Source organism: Oncorhynchus nerka, linkage group LG11 (assembly GCF_034236695.1).
Source record: "Oncorhynchus nerka isolate Pitt River linkage group LG11, Oner_Uvic_2.0, whole genome shotgun sequence".
NCBI lineage: Eukaryota > Metazoa > Chordata > Actinopteri > Salmoniformes > Salmonidae > Oncorhynchus > Oncorhynchus nerka.
Window position 1 is genome coordinate 13,458,543 of NC_088406.1, and position 27,878 is coordinate 13,486,420.

Below are 27,878 nucleotides of genomic sequence, written 5' to 3' on the forward strand. Positions count from 1 at the left end.
ACTCATCATTTGGAGGGTCGTGATTTGTGGATTCTTGTTTTTGACATCTCTTAGGACAGGCTCCAGGTGAGCCCATACTGCTCTCTCGTCATGTCTAAGGGAGTCAGATATGGTGGCGTAGGACTGGCTTCCCTCTGGCTTCCCACACAACACTTGTATGGATCGCAGCCTGCTGTCTACTCCCCCCAAAGTGAAACGACTGGATTTCTGCAAAGTTCTCAGAGAAATCTATGTGAACGACCACCTCTTCCCCTGTGAGACTTTCCTTCAGATATCTACAGTTCTGTCACACCCTGATCTGTTTCACCTGTCCTCGTTATTGTCTCCACCCCCTCCAGGTGTCGCTTGTTTTCCCCAGTGTATTTATCCCTGTGTTTCCTGTCTCTCTGGGCCAGTGTATTTATCCTTGTGTTTCCTGTCTCTCTGTACCAGTGTATTTATCCCTGTGTTTCCTGTCTCTCTGTACCAGTGTATTTATCCCTGTGTTCCCTGTCTCTCTGGGCCAGTATTTATCCCTGTGTTCCCTGTCTTTATCCCTGTGTTTCCTGTCTCTCTGGGCCAGTGTATTTATCCCTGTGTTCCCTGTCTCTCTGGGTTTCCAGTCTCTCTGTATTTATCCCTGTGTTTCCTGTCTCTCTGTACCAGTGTATTTATCCCTGTGTTTCCTGTCTCTTCCCTGTCTCTCTGGGCCAGTGTATTTATCCCTGTGTTTCCTGTCTCTCTCCCTGTATTTATCCCTGTGTTTCCTCTCTGGCCAGTGTATTTGTATTTATCCCTGTGTTTCCTGTCTCTCTGTATCAGTGTATTTATCCCTGTTTATCCCTGTCTCTCTGTGTATTTATCCCTGTGTTTCTCTCTGGGCCAGTGTATTTACCAGTGTATTTATCCCTGTGTTTCCTGTCTCTCTGGGCCAGTGTATTTATCCCTGTGTTTTTCCTGTATTTCTCCCTGTGGCCAGTGTATTTATCCCTGTGTTCCCTGTCTCTCTGGGCCACTGTATTTATCCCTGTGTTTCCCTGTGTCTGTACCAGTGTATTTTCCTGTCTCTCTGGGCCAGTGTATTTATCCCTGTGTTTCCTGTCTCTCTGTACCAGTGTATTTATCCCTGTGTTTCCTGTCTCTCTGTACCAGTGTATTTATCCCTGTGTTCCCTGTCTCTCTGGGCCAGTGTATTTATCCCTGTGTTTCCTGTCTCTCTGGGCCAGTGTATTTATCCCTGTGTTCCCTGTCTCTCTGGGCCAGTGTATTTATCCCTGTGTTTCCTGTCTCTCTGTACCAGTGTATTTATCCCTGTGTTCCCTGTCTCTCTGGGCCAGTGTATTTATCCCTGTGTTTCCTGTCTCTCTGGGCCAGTGTATTTATCCCTGTGTTTCCTGTCTCTCTGTACCAGTGTATTTATCCCTGTGTTTCCTGTCTCTCTGTACCAGTGTATTTGTCTCTCTGTACCAGTGTATTTATCCCTGTGTTTCCTGTCTCTCTGGGCCAGTGTATTTATCCCTGTGTTTCCTGTCTCTCTGGGCCAGTGTATTTATCCTTGTGTTTCCTGTCTCTCTGGGCCAGTGTATTTATCCTTGTGTTTCCTGTCTCTCTGGGCCAGTGTATTTACCCGTGTGTTTCCTGTCTCTCTGTACCAGTGTATTTATCCCTGTGTTTCCTGTCTCTCTGTACCAGTGTATTTATCCCTGTGTTCCCTGTCTCTCTGGGCCACTGTATTTATCCCTGTGTTTCCTGTCTCTCTGGGCCAGTGTATTTATCCCTGTGTTTCCTGTCTCTCTGTACCAGTGTATTTATCCCTGTGTTTCCTGTCTCTCTGTACCAGTGTATTTATCCCTGTGTTCCCTGTCTCTGGGCCAGTGTATTTATCCCTGTGTTTCCTGTCTCTCTGGGCCAGTGTATTTATCCCTGTATTTTCCCCTCTCTCTGGGCCAGTATTTATATTTATCCCTGTATTTATCCCTGTCTCTCTGCCAGTGTATTTATCCCTGTGTTTCCTGTCTCTCTGGGCCAGTGTATTTATCCCTGTGTTTCCTGTCTCTCTGGGCCAGTGTATTTATCCCTGTGTTTCCCTGTTTCTCTCTGTACCAGTGTATTTATCCCTGTGTTTCCTGTCTCTCTGTACCAGTGTATTTATCCCTGTGTTTCCTGTCTCTCTGTACCAGTGTATTTATCCCTGTGTTTCCTGTCTCTCTGTACCAGTGTATTTATCCCTGTGTTTCCTGTCTCTCTGTACCAGTGTATTTATCCCTGTATGTCCCTGGCCAGTGTATTTATCCCTGTGTCTGTCTCTCTGTACCAGTGTATTTATCCCTGTGTTTCCTGTCTCTCTGTACCAGTGTATTTATTATCTCTCTTATCCCTGTGTTTCCTGTCTCTCTGGGCCAGTGTATTTATCCCTGTGTTTCCTGTCTCTCTGGGCCAGTGTATTTATCCCTGTGTTTCCTGTCTCTCTGTGCCAGTGTATTTATCCCTGTCTCTCTGGGCCAGTGTATTTATTTGTTTCCTGTCTCTCTGTACCAGTGTATTTATTTATCCCTGTGTTTCCCTGTCTCTCTGGGCCAGTGTATTTATCCTTGTGTTTCCTGTCTCTCTGGGCCAGTGTATTTATCCCTGTGTTTCCTGTCCTCTGTACCAGTGTTTCCTGTCTCTCTGGGCCAGTGTATTTATCCCTGTGTTTCCTGTCTCTCTGTACCAGTGTATTTATCCCTGTGTTTCCTGTGTATTTATCCCTGTGTTTCTGTCTCTACCAGTGTATTTATCCCTGTGTTCCCTGTCTCTCTGGGCCAGTGTATTTATCCCTGTGTTTCCTGTCTCTCTGGGCCAGTGTATTTATCCCTGTGTTTCCTGTCTCTCTGTACCAGTGTATTTATCCCTGTGTTTCCTGTCTCTCTGGGCCAGTGTATTTATCCCTGTGTTTCCTGTCTCTCTGTACCAGTGTATTTATCCCTGTGTTTCCTGTCTCTCTGTACCAGTGTATTTATCCCTGTGTTTCCTGTCTCTCTGTGCCAGTTCATCTTGTATGTCCAAGCCTACCAGCGTTTTTCCCGGTTTCCTGCTTTGCCTTTTCTCCTTTTGCAAGTTCTCCCGGTTCTGACCCTTGCTTGTGTTCTGGATTCCATGCCTGCCTGCCTGACCATTCTGCCTGCCCTGACCTCGAACCTGCCTGCCCTTCGGTACCTCCTGAACTCTGAACTGGTTTTGACCATTTGCCTGTCCACGACCATTCTCTTGCCTACTCCCTTTGAATTGATTAAACATCTTAAACTCCAACCATCTGCCTCCTGTGTCTGCATCTGGGTCTCGCCTCGTGTCATGATAGTTCTCTACTTGGTGGATCCAGTTGAACTGGTGCTTTACTAGAGCGTCTAGGTGTCGGTCGAATACCTATTTTGTGTCTTTAAGGGATCCAGGTTGAGACACTTTGTCAACAGTCGTCTCCGTCTTCCACTGTTGCTAGGAGATATGCCTAGTTGATGTCTACGATGTGTCAGCAAATCGAACTTGATTCCTTTTCACACACATACGGTGCATCTCTAGATTAATGGCATAGTAGTTATTTACTTACGCATATTTTCATTATTAGCTGCTTGATGTGAGCTACCCTCAAACTGTAAAAAAACAGACATAAAACACCCATATCCTACAAAAACATGTTTTTACTTCAAATGAGATGTATTTGTGTGTACAATAAAAAAAAATGGATAGATAGCTTTAATACAAAGACAAACAGATTGAAATAATTCAGTTCTTTTGTTTGTCATATTGTGCAATTGGAATTGCTGTGCCGTATAACGTTTCTTACATAAACATGTTTTACAGGCAACTGCAGTTGTACCCACTGGACTTTGACCTTAGGTATGTACACTATATATACAAGAGTATGTGGACACCCCTTCAAATTAATGGATTCCGCTATTTCAGCCAAACCCGTTGCTGACAGGTGTATAAAATCGAGCACACCGCCATGCAATCTCCATAGACAAACATTGGCAGTAGAATGGCCTTACTGAAGAGCTCAGTGACTTTCAACATGGCACCATCACAGGATGCCACCTTTCCATCAAGTCAGTTCGTCCAATATCTGCCCTGCTAGACCTGCCCCGGTCAACTGTAAGTGCTGTTATTGTGAAGTGGAAACGTCTAGGAGCAACAACGGCTCATCCTTGAAGGGGTAGGCCACACATGCTCACAGAACGGGACCGTGGAGTGCTGAAGCACGTAAAAATCATCTGTCCTCGATTGCAACACTCACTACTGAGTTCCAAACTGCCCCTGGAAGCAACGTCAGCACAATAACTGTTCGTCGGAAGCTTCATGAAATGGGTTGCCATGGCCGAGCAGCCGCACACAAGCCTAACATCATCATGCATAATGCCAAGCGTCGGCTGGAGTGGAGTAAAGCTCGCCGCCATTGGACTCTGGAGCAGTGGAAACACGTTATCTGGAGTGATGAATCATTCTTCACCATCTGGCAGTCCGACGGACGAATCTGGGTTTGGTGGGTGCCAGGAGAACGCTACCTGCCCCAATGCAGTACAGTTTGGTGGAAGAGGAATAATGGTCTGGGGCTGTTTTTCATGGTTTGGGCTTGGCACCTTAGTTCCAGTGAAGGGAAATATTAACTCTACAGCATACAATGACATTCTAGACGATTCTGTGCTTCCAACATTGTGTCAACAGTTTGGGGAAGGTCCTTTCCTGTTTCAGCATGGCAATGACTCTGTGCACAAAGCGAAGTCAATACAGAAATGGTTTGTCGAGATCGTGTTGGAAAACCGACTGCGATCCAGGCCTAATCTCCCAACATCAGTGCCTGACCTCACTAATGCTCTTGTGTCTGAATGGAAGAAAGTCTTAGCAGCAATGTTCCAACATCTAGTGGAAAGCCTTTCCAGTAGAGTGGAGGCTGTTATAGCAGCAATGTTCCAACATCTAGCGGAAAGCCTTCCCAGAAGAGTGGAGGCTGTTATAGAAGCAATGTTCCAACATCTAGTGGAAAGCCTTTCCAGTAGAGTGGAGGCTGTTATAGAAGCAATGTTCCAACATCTAGTGGAAAGCCTTTCCAGTAGAGTGGAGGCTGTTATAGCAGCAATGTTCCAACATCTAGCGGAAAGCCTTTCCAGTAGAGTGGAGGCTGTTATAGCAGCAATGTTCCAACATCTAGCGGAAAGCCTTTCCAGTAGAGTGGAGGCTGTTATAGCAGCAATGTTCCAACATCTAGCGGAAAGCCTTCCCAGAAGAGTGGAGGCTGTTATAGAAGCAATGTTCCAACATCTAGTGGAAAGCCTTTCCAGTAGAGTGGAGGCTGTTATAGAAGCAATGTTCCAACATCTAGTGGAAAGCCTTTCCAGTAGAGTGGAGGCTGTTATAGCAGCAATGTTTCAACATCTAGCGGAAAGCCTTTCCAGTAGAGTGGAGGCTGTTATAGCAGCAATGTTCCAACATCTAGCGGAAAGCGGAAAGCCTTTCCAGTAGAGTGGAGGCTGTTATAGCAGCAATGTTCCAACATCTAGCGGAAAGCCTGTTCCAACATCTAGCGGAAAGCCTTTCCAGTAGAGTGGAGGCTGTTATAGCAGCAATGTTCCAACATCTAGAGTGGAGGCTGTTATAGCAGCAATGTTCCAACATCTAGCGGAAAGCCTTTCCAGTAGAGTGGAGGCTGTTATAGCAGCAATGTTCCAACATCTAGCGGAAAGCCTTTCCAGTAGAGTGGAGGCTGTTATAGAAGCAATGTTCCAACATCTAGTGGAAAGCCTTTCCAGTAGAGTGGAGGCTGTTATAGCAGCAAAGTGAGGACCAACTCCATATTAATGCCCATGATTTTGAAATGAGATGTTCGACGAGCAGGTGTCCTCATACTTTTGGTCATGTAGTGTATCTTGAGTATGAAAATAAAATATTTTCAGATAATTTAGATCATTTTTATTGGTTTTTAGCAGTTGTACCAAATTCTGCGATTTTTGGGGTAAAAACCTGACCTGGAGTGGAATTGTGAACTTGTCAAACATTTACGAGAGGCTTGCTAACCTTTCTTCTTAACCAAAGATTATGTCACAGGCATCTTAATGATGCCACATGTTGATCCAAAATCATAAAGGCTATTTTCCCCCAGACTAAAGTATTTGAAGCCTTTCCGCCTAAACTGTTGTACTCATATAGCAGTATAGTGTAGTAGACCGTTACAGAATCAGCACCAGACCAGAATAATGTGGAGACAGTTTTGTTATTTATGATGTTTTATTAACAGCTATATAGGTTGCATTCGTCTTCGGACAGGTGCACCAAATTATATATAGCTTTTTTTACTTTAGAGCACCAAAAGTGACAGTTTTAAAAAAATGTAACCATTAACTATTTTAGGACACAGTAAAAGGGCATAGTTGCATAACATAAAATGCGTATATATCGGTTGTTGATTTTTGGAAAATATCTCCTCCGGACACCAAAATATGCACGTCATCGACCCGACTATTGTTATGCAGCTCAGCCCTCCTTCCCCTCAAACTACAGAGAGCCGCCATCTCTCAAAAACAACCGTTCCTCCTTATGATAGAAGAACAAAGGACGTTGTGTCCCTCCTTTCATGTAGTACTTTTCACAGTAATTTCCTTCTGCTTGGTATACTGTGAGGAACATAGGAAATGAATAGCATTCAATAACCTATTGCTGCTACAGCTTGCTAGAATCATTCCCCTATTGCTGCTACAGCCTGCTAGAATCATTCCCCTATTGCTGCTACAGCCTGCTAGAATCATTCCCCTATTGCTGCTACAACCTGCTAGAATCATTCCCCTATTGCTGCTACAGCCTGCTAGAATCATTCCCCTATTGCTGCTACAGCCTGCTAGAATCATTCCCCTATTGCTGCTACAGCCTGCTAGAATCATTCCCCTATTGCTGCTACAGCCTGCTAGAATCATTCCCCTATTGCTGCTACAGCCTGCTAGAATCATTCCCTATTGCTGCTACAGCCTGCTAGAATCATTGAATCAGGTGCTACAGCCTGCCAGAATCAAATCTCATAGTACAGCCTCTGCACACTGCATTGAGGGGTCAACTGAGGTCAACCACTTATTAATCCCTGTTAACAGACAGAGAGAAACAACAGGGAAACAAGGGCTGACGTGGAGCCAAAGTTAGTCAACAACCCCCACCCCCCCTTACATAGCACAACAGCACCCCACAATGCTTGACCCCTTTCCACACACCCACAGGGAAACACACACACACACACACACACACACACAGGAAAAAGGATAGAGAAAAGAGGATAGAGGATACAACAAAAAAAGGAGGAATGGAGACATGGAGAGAGGGATGGAGAGAGGGAGAGAGGGATGGAGAGAGGGAGAGAGGGATGGAGAGAGGGAGAGAGGGATGGAGAGAGGAGAGAGGGATGAGAGAGAGGGATGGAGAGAGGGAGAGAGGGATGGAAAGAGGGAGAGAGGGATGGAGAGAGGGAGAGAGGGATGGAAATAGAGAGAGGGATGGGAGAGGGAGAGGGATGAGAGAGAGGGATGGAAAGAGGGGAGAGAGGGATGGAGAGAGGGAGAGAGGGATGGAGAGAGAGGGATGAGAGATGAGAGAGAGGGATGGAGAGAGGGAGAGAGAGGGATGGAGAGAGGGAGAGGGATGAGAGAGAGGGATGAGAGAGGGAGAGAGAGGGAGAGGGATGGGAGAGAGGGATGGAGAGAGGAGAGAGGGAGAGAGGGAGAGATGGAGAGAGATGGAAAATAGAGAGGGATGGAGAGAGGGAGAGAGGGATGGAGATGAGGGAGAGTAATGATGGAGAGAGGAGGGAGAGGGATGAGAGAGAGAGGATGGGAGAGGGAGAGAGGGAGAGAGGGATGGAGAGAGGGAGAGAGGGAGGGATGGAGAGAGGGAGAGGGATGAGAGGGAGAGAGAGTAATGATGGAGAGAGAGGGATGGAGAGAGGGATGGAGAGAGGGAGAGGGATGAGAGAGAGGGATGAGAGATGAGGGAGAGTAATGATGGAGAGAGAGGGATGAAAATAGAGGGATGGAGAGAGGGAGAGAGGGATGGAGAGGGATGAGAGAGAGAGGGATGGAGAGAGAGATGAAAAGAGAGGGATGGAGAGAGGGAGAGAGGGATGGAGAGAGGAGAGAGGGATGGAGAGAGGGAGAGAGGGATGAGAGGGAGGGAGAGAGGGATGAGAGATGGAGAGAGAGGATGGAGAGAGAGGAGAGAGGGATGGAGAGAGGGATGAGAAGGGATGAGAGAGGATGAGAGATGAGGATGGAGAGGGAGAGAGGGATGGAAAGAGAGAGAGGGATGGAGTAAGATGGAGAGAGAGGGGATGGAAGGATGGAGAGAGGGAGAGGGAGAGAGGGATGAGAGATGAGAGAGAGAGTAATGATGGAGAGAGAGAGGGATGAAAATAGAGAGAGGGATGGAGAGAGGGAGAGGGATGAGAGAGAGGGATGAGAGATGAGAGAGAGAGTAATGATGGAGAGAGAGAGGGATGAAAATAGAGAGAGGGATGGAGAGAGGGAGAGGGATGAGAGAGTAATGATGGAGAGAGAGAGTAATGAAAATAGAGAGAGGGATGGAGAGAGGGAGAGGGATGAGAGAGAGGGATGAGAGATGAGAGAGAGAGTAATGATGGAGAGAGAGAGGGATGAAAATAGAGAGAGGGATGGAGAGAGGGAGAGGGATGAGAGAGAGGGATGAGAGATGAGAGAGAGAGTAATGATGGAGAGAGAGAGTAATGAAAATAGAGAGAGGGATGGAGAGAGGGAGAGGGATGAGAGATAAGAGAGAGAGTAATGATGGAGAGAGAGAGGGATGAAAATAGAGAGAGGGATGGAGAGAGGGAGAGGGATGAGAGAGAGGGATGAGAGATGAGAGAGAGAGTAATGATGGAGAGAGAGATGAAAATAGAGAGAGGGATGGAGAGAAGGAGAGGGATGAGAGAGAGGGATGAGAGATGAGAGAGAGAGTAATGATGGAGAGAGAGAGGGATGAAAATAGAGAGAGGGATGGAGAGAGGGAGAGGGATGAGAGAAAGGGATGAGAGATGAGAGAGAGAGTAATGATGGAGAGAGAGATGAAAATAGAGAGAGGGATGGAGAGAGGGAGAGGGATGAGAGAGAGGGATGAGAGATGAAAGAGAGAGTAATGATGGAGAGAGAGAGGGATGAAAATAGAGAGAGGGATGGAGAGAGGGAGAGGGATGAGAGAGAGGGATGAGAGATGAGAGAGAGAGTAATGATGGAGAGAGAGATGAAAATAGAGAGAGGGATGGAGAGAGGGAGAGGGATGAGAGAGAGGGATGAGAGAGAGGGATGAGAGATGAGAGAGAGTAATGATGGAGAGAGAGAGTAATGAAAATAGAGAGGGATGGAGAGAGGGAGAGGGATGAGAGAGAGGGATGAGAGATGAGAGAGAGAGTAATGATGGAGAGAGAGAGGATGAAAATGAAAATAGAGAGAGGGATGGAGAGAGGGAGAGGGATGAGAGAGAGGGATGAGAGAGAGAGGGATGAGAGAGAGAGTAATGATGGAGAGAGAGAGAGGAATGAAAATAGAGAGAGGGATGGAGAGATGGGAGAGGGATGAGAGAGAAGGATGAGAGATGAGAGAGAGAGTAATGATGGAGAGAGATGAAAATAGAGAGAGGGATGGAGAGAAGGAGAGGGATGAGAGAGAGGGATGAGAGATGAGAGAGAGAGTAATGATGGAGAGAGAGAGGGATGAAAATAGAGAGAGGGATGGAGAGAGGGAGAGGGATGAGAGAGAGAGGGATGAGAGATGAGAGAGAGAGTAATGATGGAGAGAGAGATGAAAATAGAGAGAGGGATGGAGAGAAGGAGAGGGATGAGAGAGAGGGATGAGAGATGAAAGAGAGAGTAATGATGGAGAGAGAGAGGGATGAAAATAGAGAGAGGGATGAGAGAGGGAGAGGGATGAGAGAGAGGGATGAGAGATGAGAGAGAGAGTAATGATGGAGAGAGAGATGAAAATAGAGAGAGGGATGGAGAGAGGGAGAGGGATGAGAGAGAGGGATGAGAGATGAAAGAGAGAGTAATGATGGAGAGAGAGAGGGATGAAAATAGAGAGAGGGATGGAGAGAGGGAGAGGGATGAGAGACCGAGAGGGATGAGAGATGAGAGAGAGGTAATGATGGAGAGAGAGATGAAAATAGAGAGAGGGATGGAGAGAGGGAGAGGGATGAGAGATGAGAGAGAGAGTAATGATGGGAGAGAGAGGGATGAAAATAGAGAGGGATGGAGAGAGGGAGAGGGATGAGAGAGAGAGGGATGATGGGAGAGAGAGAGGGATGGGTGAGAGAGAGAGCAGGATGAAAATAGAGAGGGATGGAGAGAGGGAGAGGGATGAGAGAGAGGGGGATGAGAGAGAGAGTAATGATGGAGAGAGAGAGGAGAGAGAGGGATGGAGAGAGAGAGAGCAGGATGGAGAGAGAGAGAGAGAGAGCAGGATGGAGCAGGAGGGGAGAGAGAGAGAGTGAGAGGGGGAGAGTGGAGAGAGAGAGAGGGGATGGAGAGAGAGGGATGGAGAGAGAGATGGGCAGGATGGAGAGAGAGAGAGAGATGGGGAGAGAGAGAGAGAGATGGGGATGAGAGAGAGAGGGATGGAGAGAGAGAGGGGATGGAGAGAGAGATGGAGATGGAGGAGAGAGAGAGAGATGGAGAGAGAGGGGAGATGAGAGAGAGAGAGGAGATGGAGAGAGAGATGGAGCAGGATGGAGAGAGAGAGAGAGAGGGGGATGGAGAGAGAGAGGGGGATGGAGAGAGAGGGGAATGGAGAGAGAGAGAGAGAGAGGGGGATGGAGAGAGAGAGGGGGATGGAGAGAGAGAGAGAATGGGGGAGAGAGAGAGAGGGGGATGGAGAGAGAGGGGAATGGGAGAGAGAGAGAGGGGGATGGAGAGAGAGAGGGGGATGGAGAGAGAGGGGAATGGAGAGAGAGAGAGGGGGATGGAGAGAGAGAGGGGATGGAGAGAGAGGGAATGGAGAGAGAGAGAGAGAGGGGGATGGAGAGAGAGAGAGAGAGAGAGAGGGGGATGGAGAGAGAGAGAGAGAGGGGGATGGAGAGAGAGGGGAATGGAGAGAGAGAGAGAGAGAGGGGGATAGAGAGAGAGGGGGATGAGAGAGAGGGGAATGGAGAGAGAGAGAGAGAGGGGGATGGAGAGAGAGAGGGGGATGGAGAGAGAGGGAATGGAGAGAGAGAGAGAGAGAGGGGGGATGAGAGAGAGAGAGGGGGATGGGAGAGAGAGAGAGAGAGAGGGGGATGGAGAGAGAGAGTAGCAGTGCAGCAGTGGGGTGTGAGATGTCCTGATCATGAGAATGGACAAGATCTGTCTCTATTGCTGACCTCCTTTGCATTTAATGTGTGTGTGCTGGGTATGTACTGTATGTGTGAGAGAGAGAGGGCAGGATGGATGGATGGATCGATCATTTTTATTGTTTATTTCACTTATTGTATATTATCTACCTCACTTGCTTTGGCAATGTTAACACATGTTTCCCATGCCAATAAAGCCCCTTGAATTGAGAGAGAGAGAGAGATGGGTGTGGAGAGAGAGAGAGAGAGATGGGTGTGGAGAGAGAGAGAGAGATGGGTGTGGAGAGAGAGAGAGAGAGAGAGAGATGGGTGTGGAGAGAGAGAGAGAGAGAGAGAGAGAGAGAGAGAGAGAGAGAGAGAGAGAAAGAGAGAGAGGGGTGTGGGAGAGAGAGAGAGAGAAAGAGAGAGAGAGAGAAAGAGAGAGAGAAGGGTGTGGAGAGAGTGAGAGAGAGAGAGAGAGAGAGAGAGAGAGAGAGAAAGAGAGAGAGAGGGGTGTGGAGAGAGAGAGAGAGAGAGAGAGAAAGAGGGGTGGGAGAGAGAGAGAGAGAGAGAGAGAGAGAAAGAGAGAGAGAGGGGAGAGGAGAGAGAGAGAGAGAAGAGAGAGGGGTGTGGGTGTGGAGAGAGAGGTGATATTGAAGGGGGGACAGGATCTGTCTCTATCAGTCATTCTGCCTGATCAGCAGCCCACCCACAACAGCCAGCAAATCAATACCACCACTGAGGACAGTGTGTTATGTGGTTGTCTATGTGTGTGTTATAGCATAGGGCTGTGGACTATGTAAAGAGGGAAAGGGTGTGTGGGAGAATATCTATCGTTCCAGTACTGTATATGAGCATCATACCTCTAGTATTGCAGTATAATTACAGATTCATATCAATCTGATATGGTTACTGTATGTGTGACGTTGTGTGTGAGGGGTATTTTATGTAGGAGTATAATCCTTGGCTGGAAACAACAGTGCATCATCTCCCCTCTGTATTGACACCTTCACTATACATCTATTTTCTTTCTCCATCTGTCTCTTTCACCCTCATCTCTTTATCACTGCCTCTCTCTGTCACTCATCTCCCCCTCATTCCATTCTCTCTCATCCCCCTTTGTCTCTCTCTCTCATCCCCCTTTCTCTCTCTCTCATCCCCCTTTCTATCTCTCTCTCATCCCCCTCTCTCTCTCTCTCATCCCCCTTTCTCTCTCTCTCTTATCCCCTTTCTCTCTCTCTCTCATCCCTCTTTTCTCTCTCTCTCATCCCTCTTTCTCTCTCTCTCTCTCATCCCTCTTTCTCTCTCTCTCTCATCCCTCTTTCTCTCTCTCATCCCTCTTTCTCTCTCTCTCTCTCTCTCTCTCTCTCATCCCCCTCTCTCTCTCTCACCCCCTTTCTCTCTCTCTCATCCCCCTTTCTCTCTCTCTCATCCCCCTTTCTCTCTCTCTCATCCCCCTTTTCTCTCTCATCCCCCTTTCTCTCTCTCTCTCATCCCCCTTTCTCTCTCTCTCTTATCCCCCTTTCTCTCTCATCCCTCTTTCTCTCTCTCTCTCTCATCCCCTTTCTCTCTCTCTCTCTCTCATCCCCCTTTCTCTCACTCAGAGGATCAACTAATCTCTTGTGGATTGTAAAGGACAAACCTGCTGTTGCAATCCTGTGTGTGTGTGTGTGTGTGTGTGTGTGTGTGTGTGTGTGTGTGTGTGTGTGTGTGTGTGTGTGTGTGTGTGTGTGTGTGTGTATTCCAATGTGGCAGCCTCTACAGAGTATATTGCTACTATGTATCCAAATCTCATTCTGACTTCCAGTGCATTAACATACAACTGCAACCATAATGTATTCCTACCAGTGGACTCAGAGATGCTGTTGTTCCATAAATGTTGTTCCAGACGTTTGTTCCTGCCGTGACTCTCTGCTGTGGTCTCTCTGCCGTGACTCTCTGCTGTGGTCTCTCTGCCGTGACTCTCTGCTGTGGTCTCTCTGCCGTGACTCTCTGCTGTGGTCTCTCTGCTGTGGTCTCTCTGCTGTGACTCTCTGCTGTGGTCTCTCTGCTGTGACTCTCTGCTGTGGTCTCTCTGCTGTGGTCTCTCTGCTGTGACTCTCTGCTGTGGTCTCTCTGCCGTGACTCTCTGCTGTGGTCTCTCTGCTGTGGTCTCTCTGCTGTGGTCTCTCTGCTGTGGTCTCTCTGCTGTGACTCTCTGCTGTGACTCTCTGCTGTGGTCTCTCTGCTGTGACTCTCTGCTGTGGTCTCTCTGCTGTGGTCTCTCTGCTGTGACTCTCTGCTGTGGTCTCTCTGCTGTGATTCTCTGCTGTGACTCTCTGCTGTGGTCTCTGCTGTGGTCTCTCTGCTGTGGTCTCTCTGCTGTGGTCTCTCTGCCGTGGTCTCTCTGCTCGTGGCAAGGCTTGCTTTTTCATTCATTTCTCTTGACTTTAACCTTTAATAACCCAGTTAACCATGACTAACCCAGTTAACCATGAATAACCCAGTTAACCATGAATAACCCAGTTAACCTTTAACAACCCAGTTAACCATGAATAACCCAGTTAACCTTTAATAACCCAGTTAACCATGACTAACCCAGTTAACCACGAATAACCCAGTTAACCATGAACCACCCAGTTAACTATGAACAACCCAGTTAACCATGAACAACCATGAATAACCCAGTTAACCATGAACCACCCAGTTAACTATGAACAACCATGAACAACCCAGTTAACCATGAACAACCCAGTTAACCATAAACCACCCAGTTAACTATGAACAACCATGAACAACCCAGATAACTATGAACAACCATGAACAACCCAGTTAACCATGAATAACCCAGTTAACCATGAATAACCCAGTTAACCATGAATAACCCAGTTAACCATGAACAACCCAGTTAACCATGAATAACCATGAATAACCCAGTTAACTATGAACAACCCAGTTAACTATGAACAACCCAGTTAACCATGAATAACCCAGTTAACCATGAATAACCCAGTTAACCATGAATAACCCAGTTAACCATGAACCACCCAGTTAACCATGAATAACCCAGTTAACCATGAACCACCCAGTTAACCATGAACCACCCAGTTAACTATGAACAACCATGAACAACCCAGTTAACTATGAACAACCATGAACAACCCAGTTAACCATGAATAACCCAGTTAACCATGAATAACCCAGTTAACCATGAACAACCCAGTTAACCATGAACAACCCAGTTAACTATGAACCACCCAGTTAACCATGAATAACCCAGTTAACCATGAATAACCATGAATAACCCAGTTAACTATGAACAACCCAGTTAACCATGAACCACCCAGTTAACCATGAATAACCCAGTTAACCATGAATAACCCAGTTAACCATGAATAACCATGAATAACCCAGTTAACCATGAATAACCCAGTTAATCATGAATAACCCAGTTAACCATGAATAACCATGATTAACCCAGTTAACTATGAACAACCCAGTTAACCATGAATAACCCAGTTAACCATGAATAACCATGAATAACCCAGTTAACCATGAATAACCCAGTTAATCATGAATAACCCAGTTAACCATGAATAACCATGATTAACCCAGTTAACTATGAACAACCCAGTTAACCATGAACCACCCAGTTAACCATGAATAACCATGAATAACCCAGTTAACCATGAATAACCCAGTTAACTATGAACAACCCAGTTAACCATGAATAACCCAGTTAACCATGAATAACCATGAATAACCCAGTTAACCATGAATAACCCAGTTAATCATGAATAACCCAGTTAACCATGAATAACCCATAACCCAGTTAACCATGAATTAACCATGAATAACCCAGTTAACCATGAATAACCATGAATAACCCAGTTAACCATGAATAACCATGAATAACCCAGTTAACCATGAATAACCCAGTTAACCATGAATAACCCAGTTAACCATGAATAACCCAGTTAACCATGAATAACCCAGTTAACCATGAATAACCATGAATAACCCAGTTAACTATGAACAACCCAGTTAACCATGAATAACCCAGTTAACCATGAATAACCCAGTTAACCATGAATAACCCAGTTAACCATGAATAACCCAGTTAACCATGAATAACCCAGTTAACCATGAATAACCCAGTTAACCATGAATAACCCAGTTAACCATGAATAACCCAGTTAACTATGAACAACCCAGGTAACCATGAATAACCCAGTTAACCATAACCCAACCATGAATAACCCAGTTAACCATGAATAACCCAGTTAACCATGAATAACCCAGTTAACCATGAATAACCCAGTTAACCATGCCAGTTGAATAACCCCAGTTAACCATGAATAACCCAGTTAACCATGAATAACCCAGTTAACCATGAATAACCCAGTTAACCATTAACCATGAATAACCCAGTTAACCATGAATAACCCAGTTAACCATGAATAACCCAGTTAACCATGAACAACCCAGTTAACCATGAACAACCCAGTTAACCATGAATAACCCAGTTAACCATGAATTACCCAGTTAACCATGAATAACCCAGTTAACCATGAATCACCCAGTTAACTATGAATAACCCAGTTAGCCATGAATAACCCAGTTAGAACCAAAGTGATGAAACTGAGATGAAACAGATTTTTCAACAGAGGCCTGTTTCTGCACGAGTGAGATCTTGACCGTTCCAGGTTTGATCTGTTCTACAGTATGATACAGTATGACTGCCTGCTTGAGCTTCCTGCTCAAAGGACAGTGACTGTGCCCACTAGGCTAAACGGTCAGCCCTTCCCCTGCCTGGGAGGCACACAGCCAGCCACTCTTCAGGTCTCAGATGAGGAAACCGTGGCAGCTTCTGTGCATACCTATCCTTTATCGCCTCTGTGTGCTGCACCAACCGCAAACACACACATATACCCACCTCCCCACCAATGTGGCACAAGGCTGATTTAAAAGTAATTTAATTACTGAAATGCAATTAATTCAGCACTCACTGGCAATCAGAGGAGTGACACACACACACACACCGAGTTCACAGCCAGCTCATCATCAGAGATTAACAAACGATACGTCATGGGATTAATGGGATTAATAACAAAATATGGTTGTTCATCTCAGTTTGTTTCTATGACGCATACAAGCAAAGTGGAGATTTGTTTTTTCCAATGGCTTTGGTGGAGGTGGTGTAGGCCTAGTGACTAACTGGTTTGCTATTTTTCAATCATTTTTAAGTAACATGTTCTTGATCATTTGCATTAGCATTGTTATTCATGTGAGTCAAAATGTGTGTCATGGCAAAATGTGTAGAATAGCAGGAAATTAGCTTTAAACTGCAACATTTTATCTCAGCATCATGGCAAAATGTGTAGAATATCATAATAAAACTGCCAACTTATTTTCAACACTACTTGTGTTAAAAATGCAGGAAGTGAACTGTTTCAATAAACAACAATGTTTTCCTGGCCTGGGTGTGTGGTTCCCCGGGGCCTGGGTGTGTGGTTCCCCGGGGCCTGGGCGTGTGGTTCCCCGGGGCTTGGGCGTGTGGTGCCCCGGGGCCTGGGCGTGTGGTGCCCCGGGGCCTGGGCGTGTGGTGCCCCGGGTGGGAAATCAACCCTCTTATTATAACATAAAACACTTGAGAGAAGGAATGTCCAGTCAATACTAGGCGTAATCCATTTCAAGGACATTAGAGACCCACAATATTGTAATTGTGTGTGTCCTCAACTGGCTATCGATGATGCCTTTTGTGAATAGATCAGCATTTTTTTTTTGATTAATAGACTCAGTACAGACAAAATGATCAGAAAACACAAAGTGACAGAGAATATTCCTCGTGGTCGCCTAGTAACTTCATTTTTGCCATGGCATAAAACCGCACCTTTATCATGTGAAAACATGAACATATCACAAACTATGATAAAATCACCAATCGTCAAATCTAAACGTGAAAATTGCAGCAATCAAACCATTGATGTATAACTGATATACACACAATGCTTTGAACATATTTTTGCGTATTTCAAAAGATCGTAAATATGCCTTACCGAACGGTATCGGGTATTTACTGTAGGGATGCTGTACGGTCTCTTGCGTTGCCTCGCTGTTTCTCTTCACCGCCGCGGCAGGTCGCTCTCCGAGCTAAATATTTTCGCTCTTGTCCCACCCTCTCCATGCGCTGATTGGTTCTTCACTACCCTTCCTGTAAAACTGCGCACTCTTTTGATATCAGTACTTTTTTTTCGACTATCAATGTAACATTTTTGTTTGCCTGGGATGGAGTTTGTCTGTGAGAGATGTCGTTTTTGTATTTTTTTTTTGTCGGCTAAATAAGCTTGTTGACGCTTTAGTTGTTTCGTGTCGAACGCCACATAATTGCTTGAACTAGTTGGGAGTTGTAGTTTTTATTGTTACTATGTCTTCATCACTGCCATTATTGGAGACGTATAAAAAAACTACAACCGTCAACCCATTTGGTGGACAGCTGAAAAAAAAAACCTTTGCCCAGACAGTTTGATCGTACATAAAACTTCCGTCTTTGAATGAGAAAAGAAAACACTCGACTGGCTAATGCTAGTCACGGCAAATGAGCCTGCTTCGGTCTAAATAAGCAGCATACCACGGTGTAAACAGGTATGTATCTAAAGGCAATGTTACTATTTCACCAACTAACGTTAGAAAATCGTTTTTTGTTTGTTTTTGTTTAGCTAGCTAACGTTAGTAACTTAGCTACCTTCCTGGACGATGAGTCCTACAAATTGGCTATGGGAACTTAAGTTACTATTTAGAAATGACCCTCACTGTTATTTAAGTACGTTTAGCTAACAGGTGATCATGATAGATAGGAGTTGTCGGTGGATTAGGACAATGAAATTACTAACTACAAGCAACGAAACTGTGGTTATTATATAACTACACTTAAATGATCTAGTTAATATTATTAGTGTGGTACTCTGCCAGTGGCAGGTGACACCCAGCTTGCTAAAATAGCTAGCTTAGCTAACAACCGACAACTTGTTTACGTAGCTAAGCGCTAGTTGGCTACCTAGCCTCGGTTGTCAGTTTACGTAACTGGTTGGCTATCGACAAACGCTACCGGTTCCGTTAACGTCGCACGGTAGCTGCTAGCTAGTCTGTCTGTCGAGACGGGACAAACTCATTTCACCGCACTTCTATACAAACGGATTTTCTTAGTAAGTTAGGAGAGCATTTTCCTAACCTTAACCTGTCGCCTAACCTGCTACGGAAAAAGTCCCTTCGTTATCGAAGTGACGAACTGTGTTCGCCTTGTCCAGAGTCTAGGGGTGTATTTATTCTGGTGCAAATGGTCTCTTCAACGGAAGCGAACGAAACGAGTTATGTTAACCTTGTGTTATGTTACCTAAATCTGTCCCATATAAACTCTGGTGGTGTTTGGACAAATGACTACACCGCCGTTTTCATCAAACGATGACCTCATTATAATAAAATGTCACGAGTAGTTGGAAATGTAATTAGCTCATTCGAGAGACATCTGTTGTAACCGCTGTACATTTCTCCATATCATCTGGTTTATCTGATCAGTCAGCCGTCCACGCGCCTTACTTTGTGACGAATGACTCTGTGGACATAAAATGAAGTTTAACAGCCAGTAATAAACCTATACATTTTTACAATGTGATTAAGGCATTACTGCCTGAAATAACATATTAATGGACTTCGATGTATAGCTTGGTCTTTGTACCATGACAGACTGGACAACTGAGACCTTCATTCTTAAAAGTGATGTCATGTTCTGCAGGCCAGTGGCCCATCTAATCAGCATATTGCCCACAGTAAAGCTGGCCTGATAATAGTCAGAGGAGAGGAGCATAGAGTTAGGTAAGAAAGAATGTGTCCAATCTGTTTCCTTTCCTCAGCCATTGCCCCTCCCCCACACACTCTTCACTGATTGGTGGGAATGTGTCTAGTCTCACTATGGTTCCTTAAGGCTGTTATCAAGTCCTTTCAAATCAGTGACCATGAAGGAAATGAGTCAAGAAATGGAAGCTTGTTGTGAGATTATTGGGACATGGCCTAAGGCAGGGGTGTCAAACTCATTCCATGGAGAGTCTAGTAAAAACCAAATCAAATCAAATGTTATTGGTCACATACACATGGTTAGCAGATGTTAATGCAGGTGTAGTGAAATGCTTGTGCTTCTAGTTCCGACAGTCTAAGTAAAGGAATGGAAAGAGAATATATATATATACATATATGGATGAGCAATGACAGAGCGGCATAGGCAAGATGCAATAGATGGTATATACATATGAGATGACTAATGTAAGATGTGTAAACATTATTAAAGTGACTAGAGTTCCATTTATTAAAGTGGCCAATGATTTCAAGTCTGTATGTTGGCAGCAGCCTCTCTGTTACTGATGGCTGTTTAACAGTCTGATGGCCTTGAGATAGAAGCTGTTTCTCAGTCTCTCGGTCCCAGCTTTGATGCACCTGTACTGACCTCACCTTCTGGATGGTAGCGTGGTGAACAGGCAGTGGCTCGGGTGGTTGTTGTCCTTGATGATCTTTTTGTCCTTCCTGTGACATCGGCTGCTGTAGATGTCATGGTTTCTGTGGGTTTTCCTTTCAATAACTCCTAGGCAACCAGGTGAGGGGAGTTCTTTACTAATTACTGACTTTAGTACAAGGGAGGAGGGGAAATCCGCAGCCACTCGGCCCTCCGTGGAATGAGTTTGACACGTGGAGTCTCCAGGATCAGTTTTCCCTGCCTCCATCCTGGTCTGAAAGGAATAAAGAGGGGTGAAGCTGACCTGGGAGCAGTGCTCAGAGCAGCCACTAGCTATGGTTTTATTAACACCCTCTGAAGACACTGCCTGCCTGGCCAGAAATAAAACTGTCACCTTTCGTCAGCTGGGGCTGAGTCATGGAATCGCAGTGACAGAGGGAAAGAAACCGTCAGTCAGTATCTGCAGAACAAGGGCAGCATTGACACTCCCTCCTGGCCTCTAAATGCATCCAGTTACACACAGTGAAGAGCTGTCTGGTAATGGCCCAGGGTGACGTCATACAGTAGATAATGCTGCTGAAAGTGTCAGTCAGTAGGAGGATAGAGAACCTTATCATGCTTGCTCAGATGCCCAGGTGTACACAGGCAGGGCCAGGTGTCTTGTAGAGCTTAGGGTCTGTGTCGGTCTCTCCACACCCACCGCCCTGCACCACATGTTTGACTTTGAACCGGAGCCAGATGGAATGTTTACCTGGTTATATAATGTCATCGCCCTCCAAGGCTAGACCTTGTTTGTTGACGTAGACATTACTAGGACAGAACAAGGCCTACATTTAGACCTCAAGCAATGAAAATAGCCTAAATGAGGTATTATAGTGATGAAGTAGGCTATTTAATGTTGGATGGTCTTTTCTGTCCTTTACCTCCCATTCTATCCCCCATACCCTTTCTACCCCCGTCTTCTCTCCTCAGGTCCTGCCCCCCCCCCCAGCTTTCTCTTCTCTGAGTGTTGTAATCAGTGAATGAGGTGAGCCCTGCCCCGGAAGCAGCCTTCACTCCATACACATATACAGACACACGTACAGAAACGTTGGCCTCTGGACGAGGATGACAATGGAAGAGATGAAGAATGAAGCAGAGACTACCTCGATGGTTTCCATGACACTCTACACTGTGATGTACCCAGTCTTCCACGAGGTAAGGAGGAAAGGATTTGGTAAAGACAGGATGTTGAATGGGGCGTGTGTGTGCTATGGTCTCTAAGGTTATAACACACATTGTAACTACCCTTAGTCACGAGGGAGGAGGGATGGGGGGGGGGGGAGGAGTGTGGTTGGATTGGAGAAATAGGGTCAGGGTAAATGGGTCTCTATAAAATCGGTGTTGTGGAGAACGCAGACAGAATCACGGAATACAGACATAAAAACAGAATTCAGCAATATTCAAAAATCTATTGATGAACTATAAATGTATTGAATTTATTTGAAAATTCATTATTTTGGCCAAGATTGTCATATGACATGAAGAAAATGCATTAGGGATTCATACTTTCCTTCATCTTGCTGAAGAGGAAACTGCACAGGAACGCCCCTTTCTGTGTGAGTGCGTTTGTCTGCCACTTTGTGTTGCCACTTTGTGTTGCCGTTATTGGTGATGCTAATGTAATGACAACTGTTTTGTTGTAGACTTAGAACTTCCAATTGTGTTGTTTTTCTATTCAAACAGTCTGCTTTTGAGAGTGAGAACCTGAAGAAACGGGGGGGGGGGGGGGGAACAGAAATCTAGAAAAACAAAGAGGAAAATTTAATTTGCGGGGAAAAAACAGAATCTGGCAAAAAATGAATCAGATTTTCAAGGGTCGTATAGGTGTCATTTGGCAGGAAGATAAAAATAGAGGGAATGGAGACAGAGTGGAAGAAGAGGGGTAGTCACAGGTCACAGAGAGAGCAGCGGGAGTTTGTGTTTAAAGGGGTGAGGGTGGTAGGGAAGAGCGAGGGATGGAGGAGTGTGATAATTACTGTGTATAGCACCAGTGTCTCTCTGATAATGCAAAGGAGTTCCCTGTGGCCACTTTGATGTGGGGAGGTTGCTGTTTCACTGACTCAGCTAGTCCAGGTATTAGTCACACACACACAACAACTATCCTTCCGGAACCAAACAATTTATTCCAATTCAAAATCCTGTTTTCCCTAATCGTAAACCCAAACTCCTAAACCTAACCATAAAATACCAATTTTCGCTGTGGGGACCATCAAAATGTCCTGGATTTACTCTCCTTGTAAGGACTCCTAGTACCCACAAGGAGAGTCAAACCAATAAAACACAGGCTTGTTTTGTTCAATGTTGTTTGTGTACCAGTGTACTGTAGTTTTTGTTGTTGTCTGCTGTGTTCGCTAATGAGATGTTTTTTCCATGTATGTAGCTACTAACTATGCAGTTTGAAGTGTTTTCATGTTGTGGTAATTAGTATATGTGTTTGCTTTCCTTGTTTTTGAGATGTGTGTATTCTATGTTGATTAGAAGATGGTATCTGTTTGAGATGTGTATATGCTATGTTGATTAGAAGATGGTATCTGTTTGAGATGTGTATATGCTATGTTGATTAGAAGATGGTATCTGTAAGAAGGGTTTTGATGCAGTGATAATGTGTTTACAGTTGGAGAGAGTGAACCTGTCGGCAGCACAGACCCTGAGGGCAGCGTTTATAAAGGTAAGGAGATGGAGGGACAGGGCAGCGTTTATACACTGAGGGGGACAGGGCAGCGTTTATACACTGAGGGGGACAGGGCATTTGCGACGGGATAGAGGAGCTCCCTTTGGTCAATTCTGAGTTCAATTCAAGATAACCGTCAACACAAAGAAACATTGCTCTTCTCATAGCCCATTCCCACAATAGCCTGCTGGAGAGCTGTCTTGAATTAGCAGCTGGTGCAGGATCCGTAGCCGCCTTCCTATCATAGAGGAAGCCTGAGCTGGAATGTGAAACTAACTGAAACTGGCTAGCTTAGAAAACTCAGCGTCGATCTAACTAGCTTCGTAAAATACCCCTATGAGTGGTACCACTGTTCCAGTTTGATTCAAATCTGATTGTCTTTGATTGACAGTGTCTCACTCCGATCATGGGTCTGTGTTCTATTATCGTAAATGTGTGTGTTTTTGTGGTTGATTAGTAATGCCTGGTGTGTGTCTGCATATGTTCTGTGGCTGATTGTCCAGTGTTTCCCCTATTCATTTAGCGCTGCTGCTAAATCGTTGCTGCCAAAAATATATAAACAAACACGTATAAAGTATGTCGAATAGATAATGAAGCTATATATTTTTTTAAAGATAATCTTTCAGATCTAACAATTGCCAAAATAAAAAAAGAGAATCTACAATTCCCCAAATGTCATGGGGCCCCATTGATTTTGTTTACAAAATGTGCAGAATTACAGGAAATTTACTTTAAAATTGCTATTTTTCTTTTTTTAATCCCGAATGACAAAATGCTAGGGGAAACATTGTTGTCATAGACTGATGTGTGTTCTGTGGTTGATTAGCAGAGCCTGATGTGTGTTCTGTGATTGATTGTCAGGCTGAGAAGGAGAACCCAGGGTTGACCCAGGACATCATCATGAAGATCCTGGAGAAGAAGAAAGTGGAGGTCAACTTCACTGAGTCACTACTGCGAATGGCTGCAGACGATGTGGAAGGTGTGTGTCTGTCTGTTTCTGATTGTGTGTCTCTGTTCTGCAGTGAATAACCTAGTCCTAGATGATGATGGTTATTGTGCATCTGTGTACAGTACCGTCTCTCACCTCAGGATGGTGCTGTTTCTCCACTAGTAAAACAACCTCTCCTTCCTGTGAGACATTTCTCCCCTCCAGGCTTGAATTTTCTCTCCTGCATGGCCTGATTGATGGTAGTAATGAATTCATGTGCACAGAATGAGAAGCTCAGCTATAGTTACACACAGTCACACCGTGATGTGAGGGCCTTTGCTTCTGTTTGAATACTAAATAAACAGTGCCTTCAGAAAGTATTCATACCCCTTGACTTATTCCACATTTTGTTTTTACAGCCTGAACTCAAAATGTATTAAATAGATCTCACCCATCTACACACAATACCCCATAACGACAAAGTAAAAGCCTTGAAATAAAATTAAAACATTTTGCAAATGTATTAAAAATGAAATACAGAAATATAAATATTACCACCCCTGAGTCAAATCATGTTCGAATAACCTTTTGCAGCGATTACAACTGAGTCTTTCTGGGTAAGTCTTAAGAGTTTTGCACACCTGGATTGTACAATATTTGCACATTATTCTTAAAAAAAAATATTCAAGCTCTTGTCAAGTTGGTTGTTGATCATTGCTAGACAGCCATTTTCAAGTCTTGCCATTGATTTTCAAGCCAATTTTAAGTCAAAACTGTTACTCTCCCTCTTCTGTTTCTTTTTTTCACAAAAAAACTCCCTAGTCCTTGCCGATGACAAGCGTACATGATGCAGCCACCGCCATGAAAATATGTAAAGTGGTTCTCGTTGATGTTGTGCTTTTCCCTGAACATAACACTTTGTATTCAGGACGTAAAGTTAATTTCTTTGCCCCATTCTTTGCAGTATTACTTTAGTGCCTTATTGCGAACAGGATGCATGTTTTGGAATATTTTTATTCTGTACAGTCTTCCTTATTTTCCCTCTTTCAATTAGGTTAGTATTGTGGAGTAACTACAATGTTGATCACAGCCATTAAACTGTAACTGTTTTAAAGCCACCATTGGCCTCATGGTGAAATCCCTGAGCGGTTTCCTTCCTCTCCGGCAACTGAGTTAGGAAGGACACCTGTGTCTTTTGGTAGTGACTGGGTGTATTGATACACCATCCGAAGTGTAATTAGTAACTTCACCATGCTGAAAGGGATATTCAATGTATTTCTTTGATTTTTGATCTACCAATAGGTGCCCTTTGCGAGGCATTGGAAAACCTCCCTGGTCTTTGATTAAATCTGTGTTTGAAATACACTGCTCTACTGATGGACCTTACAGATCATTGTTTGTGTGGGGTACAGAGATGAGGTAGTCATTCAAAAATTGTTAAACAATATTATTGCACACGGAGTGAGTCCATGCAAGTTATTATGTAACTTTGTTAAGCAAATATTTACTCCTGAACTTATTTAGACTTTCCACAAGAAAGGGGTGACTCAAGATACCAGTTTTACATTTTTAACTAGTAAAACTTTCTGAAGGAGCTGTACCTTCTGCTGTCAGCAAGGTTATACTGCAGTGGCGCCTTTTTCTAACTTTCCTCTCACACTGAAAGGTGTGTGTGTGTTCAAGCAGACTGCTCTCTGGGTGGGGCTGTTCTGTCAGGGCCTGGAATGCTCTCTACATTCCACCGCTTCTTTTTGTTGACATGACTGTCTCCATGGTGACTAAGGCTGTGGCTCTCTTCCTGTGTGTGTATAGAGTTCATGATTGACAGGCCGGAGCAGGAGTTCCAGGACTTGAATGACAAGGCTCGGGCACTCAAACACATCCTCAGCAAGATCCCAGACGAGATCAACGACAGAGTACGCTTCTTACAGACCATCAAGTCAGTACACACTCACTCGCAGACCTCCCAGCACACCTTCAGTGATGTGATTAACACTTCACAAGCACACAGTTCTCCAAAAACACACTCATTCTCTTGTTCCCATTTTCTTTCCAATGTAATACTAAGTCTCAAGTATTACACACACACACACAATTCTTCTCCCCCAGACTTTTCAGGGCTTGTTTCTGTCTTTGCTCAATTTGCCAGTTCTCAAATTGAATTTGTGTTTGTTGAGTCACTCTAAGTAACTTTGTCAGTGGAATATTTGGAACATGGTAGAATTCAGCTGTATTTAAAAGTGCAGAGGGAGGAATGAGTGTGTCTGAGAGTAAGAGGTTCTAGAAAGGAGGTAAGGATGGAGGGAAGGTGAAGGAGTGAGAGGTGAGATGGTTCAAGATGTCTGACTGCTGTTGGACTAAGGAGTGAGAGGTGAGATGGTTCAAGATGTCTGACTGCTGTTGGACTAAGGAGTGAGAGGTGAGATGGTTCAAGATGTCTGACTGCTGTTGGACTAAGTAGTGAGACAGGTGAGATGGTTCAAGATGTCTGACTGCTGTTGGACTAAGGAGTGAGAGGTGAGATGGTTCTAGATGTCTGACTGCTGTTGGACTAAGGAGTGAGAGAGGTGAGATGGTTCTAGATGTCTGACTGCTGTTGTAGTCATTGTCCACAGACTGGGCCTAAAATGAACACCTGCCAAATGGGGGTAGATGTTAATTTCACCAGCCACGGTGGACTAAATCAAATCAAATCAAATTTATTTATATAGCCCTTCGTACATCAGCTGATATCTCAAAGTGCTGTACAGAAACTAAAGAACTAAGAATCCTATATAGCCTATTCCACCTGGTGCTGAACCTGCCAGGCTGGGGCTGTTTGCATGTGAAGAACTGAGTGAAAGATTCAGCCATAGAAATTGGTCTAATTTACTTGAAACTGAAGTGAAACTTTGTCCTTGTGTTTCTTGATTATTTACATTGTTTTGTTCACAAGCTGGGTTGTTTTTCTATGTTTGAGGTTCAACTGCTAGAGAAGAGAAGACAAAGCTTCTACTAGTCAGAGTCAGTCTCACAGGGACAAACATGACTCGAGTTACCACGGTAACCTACGGCCCTTAAAGGGGCAGGTGAAAATGTTTGTCTCGTGAGATCTTGGTTTAAAGACTCAAGTCACAAAAAATGTAATGAAATAATATACTACATTACTTCTTACTAGTAATACATGTATTGTGTTTTAAAATCTACCTGACACATTGGCTGGTGGACCAAAAGTAATTGTTATGCTCTGTCCACAGAGATATCGCCAGCGCCATCAAGGAACTGCTGGACACTGTCAACACTGTCTTCCGGAAATACCAGTACCAGAACCGACGGGTGAGAGCACTATACACTATACACTACCTACTATACACTATACACTACACACTACCTACTATACACTACCTACACACTACCTACACACACTACACACAGGCCGATTTAAGATATTTTCTCGTTTCTTTCTCCCTCGGCTGTCAGCAGAGTTTGAGACGTTCTTGTGTTTTTTCCTCTCCATTATCTTCTAAAAGAGTAAAAAGCTTCTGTTTTTCCCAGGCACTGGAACACCAAAAGAAAGAGTTTGTGAAATACTCCAAGAGCTTCAGCGACACACTTAAAACCTACTTCAAAGATGGAAAGTAAGAACCTCATCACCTCTTATGTTTCTACCCTGTTGCTCTCTTCCATGGCCCGTACAATATATCACCCATACATACGGGTTTACATCTGGCCCGTACAATATATCACCCATACATACGGGTTTACATCTGGCCCGTACAATATATCACCCATACATACGGGTTTACATCTGGCCCGTACAATATATCACCCATACATACGGGTTTACATCTGCATCATTTAGATCCGTGTTTTCCCAACTACAGTCCTCCGCTGACCCCGACAGAACACATATTTATTGTAGCGCTGGACAAACTCTCCTGATTCAACTCATCGAGGTCTTGATGATTAGTTGCCAAGTTAAATCAGGTGTTCTTGTCCGGGGCTGCAAAAATGTTTACTGTTCGTCAGGCCTACGAGGGTTCAAAATCAGGCTTAGCCCCCTCAGTTTTATTTGTATGTCTATCTTCAAATGATTGAGTGCCAGGTTGTTCTGAATTCTGTATCTGCTGTGCTGTGGCAGCACCATGGACAGAGCACGTCGAGGAGTGTTTATGTGTAGGGAGGGCCATGGAAAGCCACTGGGCGGGTAGGTTTGACTCCGTTGTATTTCCATACAAATCGGAGGAAAACTCTGCCCGTCTGTGATAGGCTACTTGAATAACGAGATACTCCTCCGGCTGTAATATTTACCACAGATGCATCATTTTGGTTCCCGTATCGGAGGTTCTGCATTGTATCCAATGCCAACGCAGACAAGACCTTCACCCAAGCAGTGTTCCCACTGGTAGCAGGTTGTTCTCTAGGCATCATCAAGCAAGGAGCATTTTGAAATGCTCTGCACTGTGGAAAGAAAGAAG

General features: G+C 44.7%; 2 protein-coding genes across 2 annotated transcripts in view; one reads left to right on the plus strand and one right to left on the minus strand.

The window, feature by feature from the left end:
• Positions 1 to 17,442, minus strand: part of LOC115127119 (serpin peptidase inhibitor, clade I (neuroserpin), member 1) — a 79,708-nt gene extending 62,266 nt beyond the window's left edge. The window contains exon 1 of the mRNA XM_065024238.1: positions 17,337 to 17,442. The gene's annotated coding sequence lies outside the window, so the exon portion shown is untranslated. The remainder of the gene's footprint in view (positions 1 to 17,336) is intronic.
• Positions 17,443 to 17,804: 362 nt separating this feature from the next.
• LOC115127112 (programmed cell death protein 10) overlaps positions 17,805 to 27,878 on the plus strand; it is a 13,658-nt gene continuing 3,584 nt past the window's right edge. The window contains exons 1-7 of the mRNA XM_029656752.2: positions 17,805 to 17,922; positions 20,753 to 20,977; positions 22,437 to 22,490; positions 23,355 to 23,472; positions 25,234 to 25,360; positions 26,658 to 26,736; positions 26,956 to 27,038. Coding sequence (XP_029512612.1) covers positions 20,888 to 20,977; positions 22,437 to 22,490; positions 23,355 to 23,472; positions 25,234 to 25,360; positions 26,658 to 26,736; positions 26,956 to 27,038 — 551 coding nt within the window. The 5' untranslated portion in view covers positions 17,805 to 17,922; positions 20,753 to 20,887. The remainder of the gene's footprint in view (positions 17,923 to 20,752; positions 20,978 to 22,436; positions 22,491 to 23,354; positions 23,473 to 25,233; positions 25,361 to 26,657; positions 26,737 to 26,955; positions 27,039 to 27,878) is intronic.